The sequence below is a fragment of the Lycorma delicatula genome, chromosome 4, assembly GCF_047948215.1.
Source record: "Lycorma delicatula isolate Av1 chromosome 4, ASM4794821v1, whole genome shotgun sequence".
NCBI lineage: Eukaryota > Metazoa > Arthropoda > Insecta > Hemiptera > Fulgoridae > Lycorma > Lycorma delicatula.
The window spans coordinates 48,285,751-48,307,158 of record NC_134458.1 but is presented as its reverse complement, the minus strand read 5'-3'; the positions used below and the strand labels follow the sequence as shown (position 1 = coordinate 48,307,158).

The 21,408-nt window shown below is 28.7% G+C and overlaps 1 protein-coding gene across 1 annotated transcript in view; it reads left to right on the top strand.

Annotated features, from left to right (window-relative positions):
* Nucleotides 1-21,408, top strand: part of Cont (Contactin) — a 67,435-nt gene that overhangs the window by 22,912 nt on the left and 23,115 nt on the right. Inside the window, exons 9-16 of the mRNA XM_075362873.1 lie at nucleotides 5,455-5,636; nucleotides 6,758-7,048; nucleotides 8,383-8,520; nucleotides 9,509-9,649; nucleotides 12,130-12,296; nucleotides 12,673-12,811; nucleotides 16,214-16,351; nucleotides 21,017-21,252. Of these exons, the coding sequence (XP_075218988.1) occupies nucleotides 5,455-5,636; nucleotides 6,758-7,048; nucleotides 8,383-8,520; nucleotides 9,509-9,649; nucleotides 12,130-12,296; nucleotides 12,673-12,811; nucleotides 16,214-16,351; nucleotides 21,017-21,252 (1,432 nt within the window). The remainder of the gene's footprint in view (nucleotides 1-5,454; nucleotides 5,637-6,757; nucleotides 7,049-8,382; nucleotides 8,521-9,508; nucleotides 9,650-12,129; nucleotides 12,297-12,672; nucleotides 12,812-16,213; nucleotides 16,352-21,016; nucleotides 21,253-21,408) is intronic.

Below are 21,408 nucleotides of genomic sequence, written 5' to 3'. Positions count from 1 at the left end.
CTTAAGAAGAAGAACTAGCAGAATATAGCACCACTGTCTGACAAAATGTGGAACTCTTATTAATACCACTTATACCTCAGATATTCTACATGAATTACAGTCATAAGAAAGATTGATAGATAATGTAAAGCAGAAAATTAATATGTGCCTTTTTGAGGAAAACATTTACACTCTACTCAGTAAAGAAATATTAAATAATAGTAATAAAATATTTATCTCAGCACTGATGCATATGGCTTCTGATTAACATACTATATCCTTTATTACTTATTTGTTTGTTACAATCTCAGATATGTATTTTAAAATTATTTAAAAAATAAAAATATTGTACTGTGTGTTAAGAAATGTGTGTATATAATAGTCTACAAATCTAACACACAAAATAAAGTAAGACAAAACACAATCACTGCAACAGGGAAGCTTGAAAATTCTTGAAAAAAATAGAAGCGCTATTCACTTAACACATGATGATCTTTTTAAATTCATTAATACTTTTAATATTATCATGGAGGCAATTGTATTTTATTCATATACAATTGCCATGTTCAAAGAAAGTTGTCCATTGCTGTAAATATTGTTATTTATTACAATATAATATCCATTATACACTAATGGATTCAAGAAATTTTTCTTTTGTTTAAGGAGTATGATGTATACTTTTTGATAAATTCCATTTGATTTTTAATTATGGCTAAATTAACCATAAGGAAAGGGAATATTTTTAAAAAATATTGTACTGGCCTGCAAGATTATCTAAATCTATTTTGATCGTGTATTGCAATTCATGTGTGCATTAATAATACATAATTGTTTTGTTCAAAATGTGCTAAAAATTAATATTTGAGTTTTAAAATTTAGTCCTATATGATCTTATTGTCTTACAATATTATCCAGGAAAGTAGGAAAGTAAAAGCATCTGATCTTGTTATATGCTGTTATAGTAAACAGGTTCTCATAGATAACTGAAATTAAATGATATATGTTGTTGGCTCCTGTTTTAGGGCAGTTGTAAAAAAAAGGCTGTCAAGAGTATAGTGTGGTCTTTTAAGTACTGATTTTTCCTTAAATATAGGTCTAACATGAAAGCATTAGTTTAATTCATAACCATTTTGTACATGATGTGATGTGAAGAGAGCAAATAACCATATTTTAAATTAACTTATATTAAAAAGGTACACATAAAAATCTCTATATATTAAAACAGGAATACATGTATCACATTATTATATTAATATATTATTTAGTATATTTTAAGCATTCTCTTCTGATGTTTTTATATATATATATATAAAAGACAGAAGCTGTATATATACAGGTGTTCAACTTAAAAGAGGACCCATCAGTAGTTTATAATAAATACATATTTTCGTTGAAGTGTATATATTGGTGTGTGGTGGGTAAAATAATGTGGAAGATGTTGGTACAACTGGAGCTGGAGTGAGGAGGACTGTTTATTGTGTGCATATTTGAATATTGCCAGTCTGTATTGAGCATTGGCTTTTGAAAAAGGTTATGAATTGTGTGTTAAGATGTGGTTAACTGTTGAAGAAAGTGTATTCGTGATGGAAACTTATCTAGAAACGAAATCTCATGTGTGTCAGCGAAAGATAGAAGTTTGAAAAGGAAGCATCAGTGAAACGTGTTATTCAGAGGTTAGTTAAAAAATTTCATGAAACAGGTTCGAGTTAGATCAGGAACGTTGTGGATATAGGTCTTTCTTAACGACGTGGGTCATACAGGACATTAAAGCAGCAGTTACAAGACCTCATAAATCTTTGCGAAGACAGCTGAGAAAAGAACATTTTACTAGGTTCAGCCCACACTGCAGTGAGAATGCTTAATTGTTATTTGTATCAAATACATGTTTTCCATGTAGCTAACTAACGCTGATTATGATAAAAGGGTTTGCTACTGTCAGTGATTCAAGAACTTCATTACAGGCAACATTAGCATTTTAGATCAAGTGTTTTTCTCAGATGAAGTGTGGTTTCTTTCACCTTGGTAGATATGTTAGTAGTCATAACTACTGGAGCTGGGTTACTGAAAGCTTGCAGATTTTCTTTGAATCTCCCCTACAGCCACAAAAAATAGGCCTATGGTGTGCAGCTTCAAGGCAACGAATAATAGAACTCTTGTGCTTTGAAAAAACTGGATACTGCCGTCTACCAAGAAATTACCCAACAGTTCATAGCCTTACTGCAAGAGGTTGAGGGTGACTGTTGGCTGGAACAGGACAGCACCACTTACCACACAGCTCACTCTACTGTGGAGATGCTGCAGGATTTTTTCAGTGGAAGAATCATTTTTAAAGGATGTGGCCACCAAGATTCCCTGATCTGACAAGTTCAGACTTCTTTCTGTATGGTTACTTAAAAGAAATTGTTTGTAGAGCAATCCACACACCCTGCAGAAATTGAAGGCAAACATTGCCAATGCTGTCCAGGAAATAGACAGGATACAGGTAATAAGAGTAGCCAGGAACTTGGTTGAAAATGTTGACAAATGCGTAGAAGTTGATGGACATCACTTTCAACACCTGTAAATTATTATGTGTTTGCGAATAAACTACTAGCTGTATGTTTTATTATAAAACATATAGCAGTTGAAAATGGATATGATACTTCTTTAATTAATAATATTTATAAAAAACAACTACCAAAACACAATAACAAAATAACTATCTTACAACCAATACATAAGACACAAAAACTGAAAAAGTATACATAAAGTATTTATATATTAATATCATTGAAAACATTACTAAAATTTACAATAAAGAAATATTGAAACAATTATACAAACCTAATAATCACATAATAATATGTTTAAAAAACAAAACTAATAATAAAATAAACAATCTGTGTGGAATTTATAAAATTAAATGTAATGATTATGATGGTATTTATATAGGAAAACTGTTAAATCCTTTAAAACTAGATTTTTTGAACGTTATAGAAAATACAAATAATAAATTAGGTTTATCTAATATGGCAGACCATCAAAAAAATAATAAATAAATAAAATTAAAAAAACAATAATAATAATAACAGTAAACATTTATTTCTGATAAAAAGATTAGAAATGTTAAAAATTACAAATATAAATACAAACACAATTTGATAAACCATCTGACTGTTTGACGGAGACGGTCTTATAAAAACTGCAATAGAAAGCACCACTCATTTAAATTAATTTACAATTTTCATTATTTTAGTTTTTTTAATTTAAAATTTTTATTATGTAATAACATAATTATTTCAATCATTACTAAGAATGTGAGATCCCACAAAAGTACTTTCATGAAAAATTAAGCTAAGATATGTCTATTTAATAGAATTTAAATATAATTTAGCAATACAGAGGAATAATATGAATTTTAAAATGATAAGTTTCATCAATAAAGTAATATAATATATATATGCATATATTATATATACACACTCACACACACACACACACACACACAGCAAGATCATCCGTAAACACTAGATAATTAGCAAGCTCATTGCAAACTTACAGATTTATATAATTGCTTTGCAAGTATATCGATTTATTACCAGTTTTTTAAATGCTATCTCAGTTAATGTATTATCTCTACCATAATCAGCTGATTTCTCTGATTTATCAACTTATCTTAATTTTAAGAGCTGATCATACAGCTATTAGTTTTAACTAATGGCAAAGGTAATGTGATACCTGAGGTAGTATATAACTGTTGATGAATTGATGAATTTGCGAAGTAGTTGAACTGGCTATTAATTTATCAGTTTATGGTGGTTTTTATTAATACAGGGTGATTTTTTAGTTTTGTTACCCAATTGTTAAATTCTGGTAATTATTTTCTAAGAAAGGGAAATTTTGTTTTGTGACACGAAGTTGGTAGCGCTACTCAACTGATATAGATACGGCAGTGTGAGTTGATTCTCCTTGAGCCGTGTGAACTTTTGTGCCGTTTCCGGTCGTGTTACGAACAGAATGTCTTACCATAGAACAACGAATTTTCATTCTCAAACAATATTTTGCTACGAAATCATATGCGAGTGTAAAAGAGTCTTTTCAAATTAAATTTGTTGGTGTTCCTCCGCCAGAAAAAATGTCAATTTCTAGACTAGCAAACTGATTTCGAGAGACAGGTAGTGTTTGCGACAGAAAACGTAGCGGTCGGCCAACTCGCTTGACAGATGATGTTTTAGAGAATGTGAAAACAAGATTGCTCAATTCTCCACGGAAAAGTTTACGAAAACTTTCCACGCAAGTTGGTTTATCATATTCGAGTGTTCAGAAAGCAGCTAAAAAATTGAAATTGTATCTGTATCGCATACGATTAGTCGAAGAGCTTCAGCCTCCAGATTTAAACAAGCGATTGCAATATTGCCGTTGGTTTAGGTCTCTCGTAAATGATAACGGAGTCAAATTTTTAAAGACAGTGTTCTTTAGTGATGAAGCTAGGATCCATCTTGATGGTTATGTGAACAGTCGAAACTGTCGAATTTGGATGGTTGAAAATCATAATGCTTTACAAGGCAAATCTATGCATCCTGAAAAAATTGGTGTGTGGTGTGCGATATCTTGTCATCGTATAGTCGGACCCATATTCTTCGAACAGACAGTAAGTGGTGAAGTATACAGGAATATTGTGCGCCAATTTGTATCCCTCCTGGAACCTCAAAAACGGTATTGCTGGTTTCAGCAAGACGGCGCTACATGCCACATGTCTCGAGAAGCCGTGGATTTTCTGCAAGAGTTCTTTGATGATTGAATAATAAGCAAGGGCTTATGGCCTCCAAGGTCCCCAGACCTCACATCTCCTGACTACTTTTTGTGGGGCTATATTAAGTCCGAGGCCTTCAAAAACAATTCTCACACTATTGATAAACTTAAAGTCAATATTACAGACCTAATCATGAATATTTCCGATGCAACTAATAAAAAGGTTTCTGCTAATATGCTGAAAAGCGTCCGTGCGTGTATAACCGCAAGGGGTGGGCATTTTGAGCATATTCTTTAACAATTATATAAGTAATAGCTTTTTATTAAATCTCTTTTGTAAGTAACAAATACATTTTTTTGTTCCACCTAAATTTCCCTTTCCTAAATTACATTTAAAATTGGGTAACAGGACTAAAAAAAATCACTCTGTAATTATTAATTGCAACATAGTAAACATATTTAATAAAATTTTATGTTTATTTTATGTTATACATAACAGTATCATAATTTCATCCATAACAAAACTTGGAACAGAAATAAAAATTAACATACAGTCATGATTTGCCAATAAAATCATTATTTATTAAAGAATTCGTGTTGTATTACAATCAGTATTTCCTGTCAGTTGTCTCGTATGTTTTGATAGGAATTTTATAGTTTTAAAATAATTTATTTAATATTACATGATTAAAGAAGTTTAAGGTGTTCAGTGTCGTGTATAAAAATAAAATTATTTTTTTTTAGCCCAGTGCCAACTTATAACTGGACAAGAAGAGGTGCACCTTTACCTCGTGGAGCGATGACTTTAAATTATAACAGAGTTCTATTAATTCCTCATGTACAAGTTGAAGATCAAGGGGAGTATGTTTGCAGAGTGTATAATGATAGAGCAGCTATTGAAAATAGTGTTGTTCTAAGTATACAAGGTTTGTTCATTTATTTGTTTGCATATTAATTATACAATTTATAGATATATGTTTGTTCTTGGTAATCATCATGATCTATTTTGTTTTATAATACCTTATTGCACACCACTCAAACACAAGATTGTGTTTTATTGATTTATTTCGGACATGAACTATTAGTTATTGGTAGCTTTTAGTGTATCTATGATGTTTCACTGCCATGTTTTATAATTATTTTCTGCAGTAATGATCTTGCTTTTTTTTGTTCAATACTTTGATTTACATTATACTGCAGTTGTATATTACTACTGCTCTTAATATTTTTTTGTTCCTAGATACTTACTGTATTTTAGATAATTGATCAGATAAGTTTGTAGAATTTTTTTTGTATTATATACTTACTTTTTAGCATGCTGTTACAGTTTTAATGTGATACTTGTACTCAGAATTTATCAGGCTATACAACAAAACATTTCCAGGTTTCTGTAAACTAACATTAATTTATTGTAAAGAATTTGTTTTAACTTCACGTGTACTTTGGTGTTCTTTACGCTAGAATAATTATGAAATAATTTGGTTGGGTATTTGGCATTTTCTGATATCCAATCATGTTATTTCTTTGTCAAAAATTTTGTCAGAAGGAAATGAAATTTTGAAACAATGAAAAAATATCTTCCCTGGGATAGATTTCTGTAGGGGGAGACTAAATATTTTTATATTATAATGCTTAATTTAATTTGTTATAGTTGGCAAATATGATTTGTTTTTTCTCCAAATGAAATGGGCAATAGCCCGTTTCATTTTGTACTACTAATTGAATTATTGATTAATCAGGTGTTTGATTATTTTTGGTGATTCTAGTTAGAAGATCTCTCATTCTATTGTTTGACTTTAGGTGGTCTTAAAATTTAATTAATTAGTTTTTAATTGTCATTATTTAATTAATTTTGGAAACATATAATTGAATCACTATACTTCATGAATCGTGTAGTGATTTTTCAGTTCTGCAATTTTCATGCTGTGTAATTTGTAAAAGAAGAGTTATATATTAAGAATAGTTTTGCTTTTATGTTCTTCCTTTATTTAATATTAAATTATATTTATGTATTATATTGTATTAACAAACAGTTTCTATTTTCCAGCCGAACCAAATTTTACTATACCTTTAATGGACAGGCATATGGACAATGGTGGTGAGTTAACTTGGACTTGTGAAGCGTTTGGTATACCAGATGTAAATTATGTTTGGTTTCGTAATGGAAAGGAGTTAATTATTGATGAACTGCCAGAAGCAGACAGAGTCAGGTATACAGTTCAAGACAACGTTTTAACTATTCGCCATCTTAACCCTGAAAAAGATCCTGCCATGTATCAATGTCGTGCTAACAATCTTTTAAAAACCAGATATTCTTCAGCACAACTTAGAGTTCTCTGTAAGTAATACCTTAATGAGTTGTGATGTATCTTTTAATTAAAATATATGACACACAATGAAGAGTATTTATCAAAATAAAATTTTACTATGTATCATGTCAAAATAAAATCATTTTATAATCTATAATAAAGTCAGAATAAATAAGATAGCTTACTAGTAGTTCAATGATTTTGTAGTTTTAATTTTCATCATTAAATCATTATAAATTAATGTAAAGATTATGTAACTTAAAATGCTGAATGTAGCTAGAAAATTCATTATTTTTGTGCCATTGTCTTATTGTTGTACAACAACAATAAGACAGAACAAAAAACAACAAACAATTATATATTATTGTTTGTATAACATATTAAATAATATTTTTGATTATATTTGGCACGATTTTAATTTTTTAATATTAATTTTTATTTTTATTGGTATGCTCAGCAAATTTGAACATTTCAGACCTGGACCATTACAGATTATTGGACAGGAAACTTGGGCATTTTTAAGCAGCGTAAAAAAAATTGCAATAAGACAGTATGTAGAGGTAAAGTGTGATGTTATATGTAATAAATCTTATTTTACTTTATGAATATATGGATAAGTGAGAGTTACATAATGTTGAAACAATTATGTATTTCATTTTACCCTCTCCTAAAGACCATCATTTCATGAAATTAAATAATAAATTTCCCTTATTCAGAGACTATGTCTGAAAAATCAAAATCAAGTCTCTGAATTAACACAAAGGAACATTTATCATTAAATGTAAACAGTCAAGTACTTTTACAAATAATTCCTTCCATTAGTGGTACTTTTAAAAAAAGTAAACCTTAAAACAATTTTTCGGATAAAATAATTGTGTGAAATGTGGTGAATTCTGTAACAATTTTTACATGATCTATGTAAAAAATACATAGTATCATGTCTATGATATTATGTATTTACCATACGTAGTATAGTAATACATGTACATAGTATACAGTAGTGCAGTTGCAGTAATAGTATGGTTATGAACCACATAGAAAAAGTGATGTTAAGCTTGTAAATGGAAATACAATATTTAGTTTATTTTTTGTGTGTAAAAAGTTCCAAGCATGATTGAAATTTGAACCTGGTCAGAATGTATTGTTAAAATATTGCAGAACCATAATGATACTCTTCTGTCGTTTCTGAGATAGATTTCATTATATCACATTTAAAATGCTATAATTAATTTTATAATTAATATAAATGCTTATAATAAATTATATAAATGCTATAATTAATTAAATTCTTATAATTAATTTTCATGTTATGTATTGTTCATGACATTTACATTATATTAATGTGTATGGCAATTTATTCCAGCTCTGAGACCTTCATTTAAGAAGAGGCCTTTAGAACCAGAAACATATGCTGCAGAAGGAGGAAATGTCACGCTGTATTGTAGACCTGAAGCAGCTCCACGTCCAAAATTTGTTTGGAAGAAAGATGGAACTGTTCTTGGTATTTTTTATTTATTTATATAATCCATTCTAATAACCATTAATCTTAAGTTTTATTACTTTTTCGTGACAGAATGAGGCTGTAAGTTTAAAAAAAAATAATATTACTTACTCTATATTCTTTTTCTTTTAGTTAATATAATCCATATTAATTGATAACTTTATTTTAGTTAAATAAAATTATATTAAGCTATAGTTAACATACAGTTACCAGAAGCCTCTTGATACTGTGTGGCTGCTATAGATAAAAAATTTAATCTGAAATACCTTATATTGATCTACTGTTAATTTTTTTTTTAGTTTTAATGATTAATTTTTGAGTAGTCATTAATGTTTTCAACCAATTTAAGAAATTCAATTTTAACTTTTAATAAAAAAAATATATAAATTGTAATCAGTATCCTGTGAAAAATGTCTAATACATATAGATTCAGTGAAACTACCCATTATTTTTTATTTTTTAACTTTGTTGATAGTGGAAAACCACTTATTAAATTTGGCTTGGGCCAGTGTAGCTTTATTCTTACTTTATACAGTTTGATTTCAAGGATACTTACTGCAACTTGAGAGGCTTTCTAGGTATTGAGTAGCTATCTGGTTGTAAGAGAGACAATTTACCATCTTACTCAGTATATATAATATTATATTATTAGATAATTTTTTTGAGTTCCAGCAATCTGAAATGCATTTTTAATGCATACTAGCCTTAACTGCTTTTTGAGAAATAAATTTTGAAGTTAATGTCAAATATTGTTAATTTATGATGGTGATTTCTAATGTTAAGTGGTGCTTCTAAGGTCTACCAATCTTAACATATATATTTTCATGCATTATCATCCTATAGACTGAAAAAAATAATTGAAAAAATAGCCCTTTATGACAGTAATACTGCTCGACTTTTTAATTTTCAGTTATAATCTTCTAGATTTTCTGAATTTCTATTGTTAGCAAAAATTAATATCACTTATCTTTGAAATTATTGTTCATAGGATCTACTGGACGAAGGAGAGTTTTAGATAATGGAAATCTTTTGATTAGCCCTGTTTCAAGGGATGATGATGGTCTTTATACATGTACAGCATCAAATACATATGGATCTGATGAAAGTCAAGGAAGGCTAATTGTTTTACGTAAGTTTTATATTTAAACATGATCAATAGTTTTTACATTATATTTTTTACATTGTAAACTATATATAAATAAAATATAATTTTGGAAAACGTGATAAATAATAAACTGAACAGTATGTTTTAAAAATGTCATGTTCTATTTTAAGAAAGTGTTTATTTGACAGAACGTAATTAAGTGTTGTGTTTACTGCTGTTTAATGAAAGTTTTACTGTTTTACTTATGAAAATTTTTGTAATGCCTGGATTGCTCTAAATGATTTAAGTGTAGTATTAATTAAAGTATCACGCTTAAATAATTTACTTTTATTTTAATGAATGCTGTTTAACACTGATAATCTCATCTCTACTAAAATAAATTTTTTACTTGATTTGAAGCAGTTGCAGTAATAGTATGGCTATGAACCTCCTGCACAGAGAAAAGGGTGTTTTATACAATTTTTTGCTGAAAGATATAGTTGAATTGGTCATTAAAAACATGGATGTAGAAATAGGGATGAAAATTTTTGTCTTGAACATTACAGCATACTTAGTAATATATTTCTATGTTTATGGTAGAGAAGCATGATTGTGTGAGAGAGATATTGTATTATAGTGCTCAGATAAGTCTGAGCAGTCTGAGTACATTAGCAGTAGAGTATAAAAACGTTTAAAAAAATTAGTGTATAATATTAACCAGTTATCAATGAAAAGTCTAGTAAGACTTTCTCAAACAAACATTCTTATTATTATTACTGTTCTTTCAATTAATAATTCATTTTTAACAAAGTTATTATTCTTCTATTTAGGCAACATATGCTAAGTTAATATAATTTATTTTTCTTGTGTTTTGGCAGTTTTGACTTTTTTTCAATTATTAAATAGTTAGTTTTCCGTCATTTTGGGGTTTTACACTTGATTTACAAAATTGATGTTTATATATTTTAGTAAACCTTACATTAGTGCGTTTGAACCAACTTGATAGCTTACACCAGTATTGTGTAATTATTGCAAAATTCTAATTTTGGTGGTCATATTGATATGAACCCAATGGCCAGTTGTGGCCATTCATGTATTTTTGTAATCCTCTAACTATGCTCAATCTGAATCCAAAATCAAAATCCAAGTCAAAAGGTTTTCACACATATACATATTGAACTCAATAATGAATGGTTTGTTCATTGAATATTATGGTATTTATAATGATCTTAAAGAGATAGTGTCAATTTGGGTTTTTACATAGAGTGTAATTATGTTGTAGCTTTTTGTTTTTATTAATAGTCGTTCATGTTAATTACATTATTAAATAATGCAGCTGCATGTATAAGTACTGCTGCTGATTAATGATTGGAAAAAACTTTCAAATTGCAATTTTAGTGGAAAATTGGTTAACTTGTAACTGAAATTTCTTGACCATTTTTTTTTTTTTTAAATTGCTGACAAAATAGAAATTTCAAAAATAGTTACTATTTATCATGATGGTCAGGACCATTCTTTAAGTAACTGATTAGTGATTAAAATTATATAACTATTCTCTCAATTGAGAAAGTAATTAAGAAACTAATTGAAAGTTTTAAATATGTGTTGTATTCTTTTTTATTATATACTTTCTTAGTCATTATAAAAGTGATCTATCTGAGGATTATTTTTATTTGTCTGTATAATTTTAATGCAATTTATTCTTACCTAATGTTTAACATCTGTGTCATTTAGTGTAAATATTGGTGAATTAAGTGTGTAGTTAAAATCAATATCCTGTGGCATTTTTTCGGTAGAAATGAATCTAAAAGGAGCAAACCCTGATCTTTTATTATATAAATAGTGTAGAATAATATCTGATTATTTTGTAATTTATGTGAAATTGCCTGCTATATTTATTAGGTAATATAAATGCCAACTTCAAGTAGGGAAACTCCACCCGAACTGTTAAACTAAGGTTATCTACAGGCATCTGTTTATTAAACTGGGCCTTTAATGTTGGCATTTTATTTCTGCTCCACACACCCTTCAATTCCAGGATCCTAAACTCCAGGGCGTTAGAGAAGTTATGGAACCATCAAATTGTAAGTAATATTTTTTCTTGCTCTATGTATGACCTAAAATTGTAGGCCTGGATCTTAATTACACTGTATACTCTACGATGTCTAATTAGTTGCTGGATAATTTGTGTAAGTAATAGGATTTATTGATTTAGAGAACTGTAAGATATGCTGATTATCTATATGTAACTAAGGAGGATTCCCTTGCAAACATCTTCATAGTTAATTGGCTGATTGAAAAGAAAATAACTAGGATTACTGATTAATAAGTAATTGAAACCTTGGTATAATTTACAGCTAAAGAATCTAACAGATGTTCCATTTAATGGTATTATTTTTTGTGTTCTGAATTGCTGAGGTTTGTGAGTAATTGGGTTTATATTTGATGTTCGTTGTTTCTATTTGTTTAGTGATTACATTTTGTTCTACTGATTTCTGAACCAAAATTATTCTGTTTTGTTGCAGGTGGTCCAAGTCTAGTGGAAGCAATGGATCCCAGAATTATTACAGCTGTAAGAAGGGATGTCGTGTTACGTTGTCAAGCAGCTTCAGAAGAAATCCTTGACCTAGCTTATATTTGGACGCATAATGGTCTTCGTATAGTTAATACAGACTACAGAAATACTCGAATAGTATGTATCTAGGAGGTATTCTTTTTTATTTTGATATTCTTGGTTGATTTTACAGTATAAATTTTGGTATCATTGTTCTTATTCTATTGTTTTCTTCTTTTTTTTAATTATGAGTTCACCAATATAAGCGGTTCCTGTATTTATTTCTTATGTTTCTGTTTTTCCTTTTTTATTGAAAACCTAACAATCAAATAAATAGTATGTTGAAATATTTAGTGACCTAATAAATATGATTTGAAAATTTCACAATCTGTAGTGTGTACTATAAATAGCTCCAGTCCATTTAAATGAGAAGTGATAACTTTATTATGTAAATTTGTAATTATTTATTTTCAAAGTAGTTTTTTCATTGTAATCTTGTGTTTTTTATTTACAGAGAAATGATGATGGTACTTTAGAAATTCATAATATTACATTTGCTGAAGCTGGTGACTATGAATGCATTGTCAAAAGTGCAGTGGGTCGTATTTCAACTAAAACCAATGTTATTGTTGAAGGTCCACCTGGACCTCCAGGTAATTTTTAGATTTATAAAGTGAATTGAATTTGATTTATATCTTAGCAAGAAAGTGGCGCAATTATAAAATTTACTTTTTTAAATGCGTTACATCGATCTTTTGCTCCTCTGAACCATAAAACTTGATTGTAGAGAAATTTTTTTCTGTGTGTGTGTGTGTGTGTGTTTTCAAAAGTTATCTTCCCACTTTGACTAAAGAACCAACTGATATGAATACAAGTTTTTTTTTATACCAAAGATATGGATCTAATTTTATTTTAAGCATAATCTATAGAGTAGTGTTATAGCTAAAGAAAAAAAGATAGAAGTTATGTACCAGAAACCAACACGATTGAAAGAAGTAAACATAAATGGTAAAAAAATCAAAGTAGTAACCCAATTTAAATCCCTCTGAGAAATAGTAATAAACAACCTAAATGAAAAAATCTCAATTCAAATATCTGAAGGAAATTGGTCTTACACCAACAAACACCACAGATGAGATAAAATTAAACAAGAAAATCAAGAACAAAAACACTTGCTTCACACTCACAAGAAAAAACTCGCAACAAACATTTTCAACACTAGAAAGGGCACAAAGATTGAAATGTATGAAAAAGAACTGGGAGCACTGCAAGCCCAAACAATCCCATCGAAGTTATTTGAATAATGGACTGACTAAAGTTATCCTATGTGGTAATAAAAGATAATAATTATGTATATATATATATATTTATATATATATATATATATATATATATATATATATATATATATATATATATAATTATTAAGATAATAATAATATTTATATATTATAAATAATATTATAATATATAATTATTATTATCTTAATAATTATTATTATATACATATTAAAGACTAAAAATAAAACTCAGCAATCCACAACAGTACTGAATCTAGTAATATTTCTTACCTTATTATTACTTCTTTATTTGTTCATCAATAGTGCTTTTGAGGATTTTCCCTGTCACTTGATCAAAACTTAAAAACTTTGAGATTATACATTAAAAAATTATATTTAAAAATCAAAATTATCACATATATAGTGTAAAATAAACAATCAAAAATTAAAATTAAATATTAATTAAAAATTTTTAATAACATCAAATTTAAAAAAAAAATTCCTATACATGTATAGGAAATTAAAAAAAAGATGTATTAAGAATGTTTAATTTTAATTTTTGACTGCATATTTTACATTATATATGTGATAATTTTAATTTTTAATTGTAATTTTAAGTCTCTAATTTTTTATCAACTGCAGATGAGAAAAAATCCTCAAAAGTTATTTTGATGTTCAAATGAAAAAGTAATAATAAGGTAAGAAATATTATTAAATTCTGTACTGTGGTGCATTGGTGAGTTTTATTTTTGGTGTTTAATATAATTAGTACAGAGTATATATCATATGGACAACAATAAAGGAAGAATTGATTTTACTAAATTAAATATATATATCCTCAATCTTATTGTAAGTTTTGTATTGTAAAAGAAAAATAGAACAAAGTTAAAAAAAATTTATAAATATCTATTTGTTCCTGATGCAGATCTAGGAATTAGAAAAAAATTCTTAAAAATAACTGAAAAAATGTATGTATGTTATTTTAAAATAGTCTTTGTTGAAACAAAATACGAACAATGGAAAATAGGTAAACAGTAACAATAGAAATTTTGAAAAACAGTATAACAATAATCTTGGTACCAATACAGGTTAGCTTGGTGGGAGGCATACTAAGTTTTCTAGGTTGGGCTGGTTCTTAAAGAAAGTGCAAAAGGTAGACGGTGCAAACTAAGACAAAGATTAGAATGTATGAAACAAATAAATAAGTAAGGTATAGTGGATTAGTTAGCTTAAAAAAATTTGCACATAACAGAAAAGAATGAAGTTTTGCATTAAACAGTCAAATCATGTCACCCCTCCTCACAAAAAAAAAATTACCGAATTAATATTTTGTTCTATTTTATATGACTATTTTTGTAACAAAGGAAAAAACCATTGCTGATTTTTACCACATTTCTGTTTTCCATATTAGGTAGATTTCATAAGAAGCTACCTATTGTAATGGGTATCATGATTTGACTTCTGGAAAATTTTGACATATCTTCATGTTTCACATCCCCCAGACCCCAAAACTACCATCAGTTCAAAAGTTTATATATATATTTCACTCTCTTGTGGACACGATAACTGCTGTAATTTTGCGCCAATAATTTTCAAATTCATACATAATATATAATGACCCAAAATCTTGATCCAGTTCGTTAATGGGCAAAATCAGAACATGGTTTTTTTTTAAAAAACAAAATATCGCTATAACTTTCTTATTAAGCAAAATATCAAATTCATTTAAAGTTCCTACTATTCTTTGGATAAGGGCCTAAAACTTATATAAGTAAAGTTTTTTGATATCACCGACCACTGGCCCAGGGGATGGAAAAAATGGAGTTTTGAAGAAAAAAAATCATACCTCCCTCCCTTAATAGCACAGTATCAAATCGGTTTAAAGTGGTCATTAGTCCTCTAAACATTACCTAAAGCGTTTGTCTTAAACAATTTTTGATGTGACCAGCCCTTATGGCAAGGGATGACCAAAATATTGCTGGAATTGTAAGAAGATTGTGTCATATGCTAAACATGTGAAACTTTTTTCACCTTCAACCATTGTTGTATTTAGTAGATTTGAAGTTTTTCTTAATTTATCTTTTTTATCCCCCTACTTAGCATCAGTGAAATCTACCTCTGCCTTCCAGTGTACTGAAAGGAATTTTTTTATTTAGAATTTATGTATCTAGAGTAAAATTTTATCCAGTTGGCACCACAGCCACTCAGTCAACAACTCTTGGACAGGAAACTTTAGTTTCTGATAATCCTACTGTCAGTGATTTTACCCCACTTAATCCTTATAAAGAAATGGCTACATTACTGGATAGTAGAAAATGCAAGCATGACCCGGAGTGTTGGTTGACACATTGTCCATTATATCTAACCAAGAAAGAATGGAAGAAGGGTAATTAAAAGGATGGTAAAGGAAAGTGACAATCAACTCCTTAGATGGATACTAAGATGTTTTATCCCAAACATACTTGTAACTTTTTGACAAAAGAGAAAAAAGGTTATGATTTGCTCTCTTGCTCTTATATGTATCGTGCTATCATACATAGCATGTACATCATGTGTATCATTTTTGCATACTTTTTTTTACTTTTGTGCGTTACTTAGTTGTATTTCATCATTATCAAAATAAAATATTGTTCCAAAGATAATTTTATTTCCATTCCCCTTTATTTCTCATTGATATAAAAATGTAATAAAACAAATTAAAATGATTTTCTTAATTAAAAATTTCGTAATAATAATAGAAAATATAATATTTTTTTAATTTGATTTTGTTTTCAGGAGGTGTTCAGGCAGACATAATTAAAACATCTGCTGTAATCTACTGGACTGATGGTGCTACAAATGGGCGACCAGTTACACATTACATAATATCAGGCCGTACAAACTGGAACTCTACCTGGTTTAACGTTTCAGAAGGTAGTAATGTTATTTAAATGAAACCAGATATAAATAATTAAAATGATTTGGTGAGAAAATCATAATGTGTAGTTTACATGTAATAATATTTTAGAGAAGGAAATTGCGAGAGAATATGAAATCAAGTAGACAAATTTCATGGTATTATACTACAGTTTTAATAAGCAGTTGATGTTTAGAGGTTAATAGACAAAATGTTTTTTTATAAATTTTCCTTTGTAATGTTTATATTTTGTTAGTTTATAACTCATTTTTTTCCATTTTATGAACAACAAATTTAAAAAAAAAGAAGATATTTGGCAAGATTTTCCTATTTTTTCTTGACTTATATCTTTGTTATTTCTCCATACTTTATTATTATGGTATTAATAACGTTTTTCTATATAATGTATATAAAGACCGAACAGTTAAGTTACAAGAGATAAATATTAAAAATTAAAAAACAACTGCTGAAAAATAAACATTGCTGACAAAACTTGCTGTTTAATATAGGATAATTGAAGAGCATATGGGTGGCAATTTTGTATATATATATTTTTTTTTAATTTTTTAAATCTATTTAAACATATATATATATATATATATATATATATATATATATATATATATATATATATAGCCTGCTGCTATGGTGAAACAAACATATGTACATACATACATATATAACAATAGCAGTTATATTCCTTTTTGGGTAGTCATATAAAAGCACTAGTAACATGAATAAAATTGATCACTCGATCAATCATATGATAGATTTGAAAAAATCTATCAGATGAATGAGTCGTTTCTGAATAACTTGCATCTCAATGCTTCATTCTGAATGATTTGGAAACCACATATCTCATATGTGAGATGCAAGTTATTCAAAAACGACTCGTTCATCTGATAGATTTTTCAAATTTATTTAACCATGTATATATATATGTACATATTTATATAGCCTATGATACTCCCGGTAACGTAAGGATTATAATGTGGGGTCATACATCTAAATCGATTCAGCCGCTGAGTTGCTATGGTGGAACAAACATACATACTTACATACACACACACACCCTAAATACATTTCACTCCTTTTTGGGCAATTGTTATAAATAAAGGAAAGGGATTATAAGTTTAATATTTAGCAGTAAAATTGTGGTACAAAGTGGACCAATGGTGGTGTGCCAGATGGCTGCACAGCTCCCTTCACTACTCTCCCCCTAGAAGCAGTCCATTGTCAATTATTTTACAGATTATTTAATTTCTAAGTGTATATTATTGTTATTTTTATTTATTATTTGTTTAATTTTATTAATAAAAGAAAGGGATTATTAGTTAATATTTAGCAGTAAAATTGTGGCGCACAGGAGACCAATGGTAGTTTGCTGGGCGGCCGCACACTGCTCCCTCATTGACTCTCTTCCTAGAAGCAGTCCGTTGTCAACTAATTTACAGATTATTCTGTTTAATTTCTAAGCATAGATTATTTTTGTTTATCTTTATATATAAAAATGTTAAGTTCGTTTGTGTACGCTTCAAAAACTCAAAATGTTCTGCACCGATTGAGCTCAAATTTTAGCACGATATATAACCCGTATCAAAGATTGTTTTTATCTATTTTTTGCATCAGTCACATACCCGCGACCGCGAGAAAATAGGTTTTTTAACGGTCAGCTGAACACGACTGGGTGAGGACAGCTGAAACACGAACCTAAAGAACAGCTGATCTGAATCTGCAATACAATCGTCTTGCGTTCCGGTACAATCCAGCTGTTGATTATAGTTCAAGTTGGCATGTTGTCATTGGCTAGATGAGTCATGTCTGTACCTACTGCCAGGCTCTAAAGTTTAATAATGAAATGAAAGGGATGTGTTGCGCTGGCGGAAAAATCAAATTGCCTCAACTTGATGCACCACCAGAGCCATTGAAAACTCTACTTGCTGGATCTACCGCTGATTAGAAGCATTTCCTATCTAATATCAGGAAATATAACTCTTGCTTCCAAATGACGTCATTTGGTGCTTTTAACATTAACTTAACATTCTTATATATAAACAAAAATAATCTATGCTTAGAAATTAAACAGAATAATCTGTAAATTAGTTGACAACGGACTGCTTCTAGGAAGAGAGTCAATGAGGGAGCAGTGTGCGGCCGCCCAGCAAACTACCATTGGTCTCCTGTGCGCCACAATTTTACTGCTAAATATTAACTAATAATCCCTTTCTTTTATTAATAAAATTAAACAAATAATAAATAAAAATAACAATAATATACACTTAGAAATTAAATAATCTGTAAAATAATTGACAATGGACTGCTTCTAGGGGGAGAGTAGTGAAGGGAGCTGTGCAGCCATCTGGCACACCACCATTGGTCCACTTTGTACCACAATTTTACTGCTAAATATTAAACTTATAATCCCTTTCCTTTATTTATAACAATTGCCCAAAAAGGAGTGAAATGTATTTAGGGTGTGTGTGTGTATGTAAGTATGTATGTTTGTTCCACCATAGCAACTCAGCGGCTGAATTGATTTAGATGTATGACCCCACATTAGAATCCTTACGTTACCGGGAGTATCATAGGCTATATAAATATGTACATATATATACATGGTTAAATAAATTTGAAAAATCTATCAGATGAACGAGTCGTTTTTGAATAACTTGCATCTCACATATGAGATATATGGTTTCCAAATCATTCAGAATGAAGCATTGAGATGCAAGTTATTCAGAAACGACTCATTCATCTGATAGATTTTTTCAAACCTATCATATGATTGATCGAGTGATCAATTTTATTCATGTTACTAGTGCTTTTATATGACTACCCAAAAAGGAATATAACTGCTATTGTTATATATGTATGTACATATGTTTGTTTCATAAACAAATAAAAACTTTTTCAATTAAAAGCTTCAAAAGTCCAACATTTTTAGCTGTTTCTTGAGTTGTGATTTTTTAACCCTGCTCTAATCCCATTGTTTTCCTTTTTTATCCCCAAAATACAAATATAATTTTAGTTAAATCTTTCATATAAAGAAGTATAAATCGTTTAATCGAATGAATTGTTTGTGTTCTGCGTGCAGCTTCCCTGCGCACCACTTTGTCTTTTCTGTGCCAATAGCAGCTAAAATAAAAATGTGAGACATACATCAAACAAACAAAACCCGTGCACCATCCTTTTTTATGGGAAAGATAGAAAATTATCTCGCTTTTGTTTATACATTAATTATAAGAACTTCTGATAAATAAAAAAGGTTAATTGGATTATATTTGTACAACTCTGTTTTCTTCACAAAAACTGCAATTTAAAAGATAGTTATTATAGTCAGTTTTATTAAACTAGGGAATTTAACAGTTTTAAAACAATTTTTAGGATGTCAGTAGAATCAAAAGATCAAATACCACTGCTATTCTTTTTAAAAGTGATTTTGAGTTCGGGATGTTCAACAACACCTGACTTACATCACTTTCATTTGCAGGTGCCTGTCAGACGATTAAAATTAGTTTCACAATTTGTATTTATTAATGGCTGAAATACTGCCATTAACCTTAATAATTTTATCAATATTTTAAGTAGCATTATAAATGTAATTCTCAAAAAATTTATTATATGTATGTAGCTCAGTTTTGATGTCACAATCATTATGTATTCTGTTGCTTTTATGGTTATCAGTTGCCAGAAAGTATTATATTTATTTAATTGAAATATTTCACATTAGTTTCATAAGTCTTGTTTTTCTGTAAAATTGAATCGGCTAAAATATTTCAAAACTATTCTCAAGTAAAAAATTATATATTCAAAATTTCAGTTGTATCTATTAGCAGGATTAATTAGTCCATAATCATCTGGGCCATGTTTTTCTACTAGTGTGAAATGCTAATATTCATTAGCATAGTTCTTAAAATTCATTACATATCCTTGTAAATGTTACTGTCAGAACAATTAGAATTGAATATTTTTATATTTAAATCATTTATTTTATATTTGGTCTTCATCCCCTCGGTTTTTAAGGTGCTACTTGGAGGAGTTACAGGAACTATAGAACCATCATGTTGTAAGGTATACAGTTTACCATCTTATGTAGTTTCAATAAAAAAAATTAAATCAGTTTAATAAAATCAGTAATTAAAACAAGTAGCATCCTCAACACAAAGACAAACTCTTTGTAACTGCTTTTTGCAATGATAATATAATTTAGCTGATCAATACATTATTTATTCATGTACTGACCACATTAAATATTCTAATTTTGAGTTTTATTTATCTTTATTGAATTTTATAGCAACTGAATATTTTATTCTTCCTTGCCAATTTAGAAATGAAAAAATCATTTTTTTTAAAACTAGTTTTTTATTGTTGAATATAAAACAAAGTACTTAAATATTTAACCTGATATTTAAAATAGAATTTCACTGGTCAGATACATGTTTTTGTAACTTGAAAATTTATCATTTAAGTTATCAAGCCAATTTCAGATGTAACAACATTATTCTTTGAATGTTTGTCTCCTTATAGATTAATTTCGTTAGATTATTTAAAACAGCAGTGTATAAAAGTTATGAAATATTTATGTAATTTTGTTTAACCTCAGTGTATAAGACAGGAAAAGAACACTAGTTCTTTACTTTAAAAAATTGTAATCAAATTTTATTTTTTATTTATTGTTACAGAGGTGATAGCCCTTGAAGTTAATCGTTATAATGGTAGGAAAAAGGCTCAGATTGAAAATGTGTTAGTACCTTGGTCAACGTATGAGTTTCGTGTATCAGCTGCCAACATGTTAGGTTATGGCATTCCTTCTGCTCCGTCTCCCATGTACAATACTCCTCCAGCTATTCCGACTATAGCTCCATCTAAAGTTAGTGGAGGTGGTGGTAAAATTGGTGAACTTACAATTACATGGAAGGTGTGTGTTGATTATATGCTGGTATTTTCTTATTTATTATTTTATTAATTGATCTTATAAAACTATAAATAAATGGAATTCTATTATACTCAGATTTATTTGTGTAATATGTCTCTTGTTCAAAAAGGTTAACAACATTCATTGTTGTTATACCAT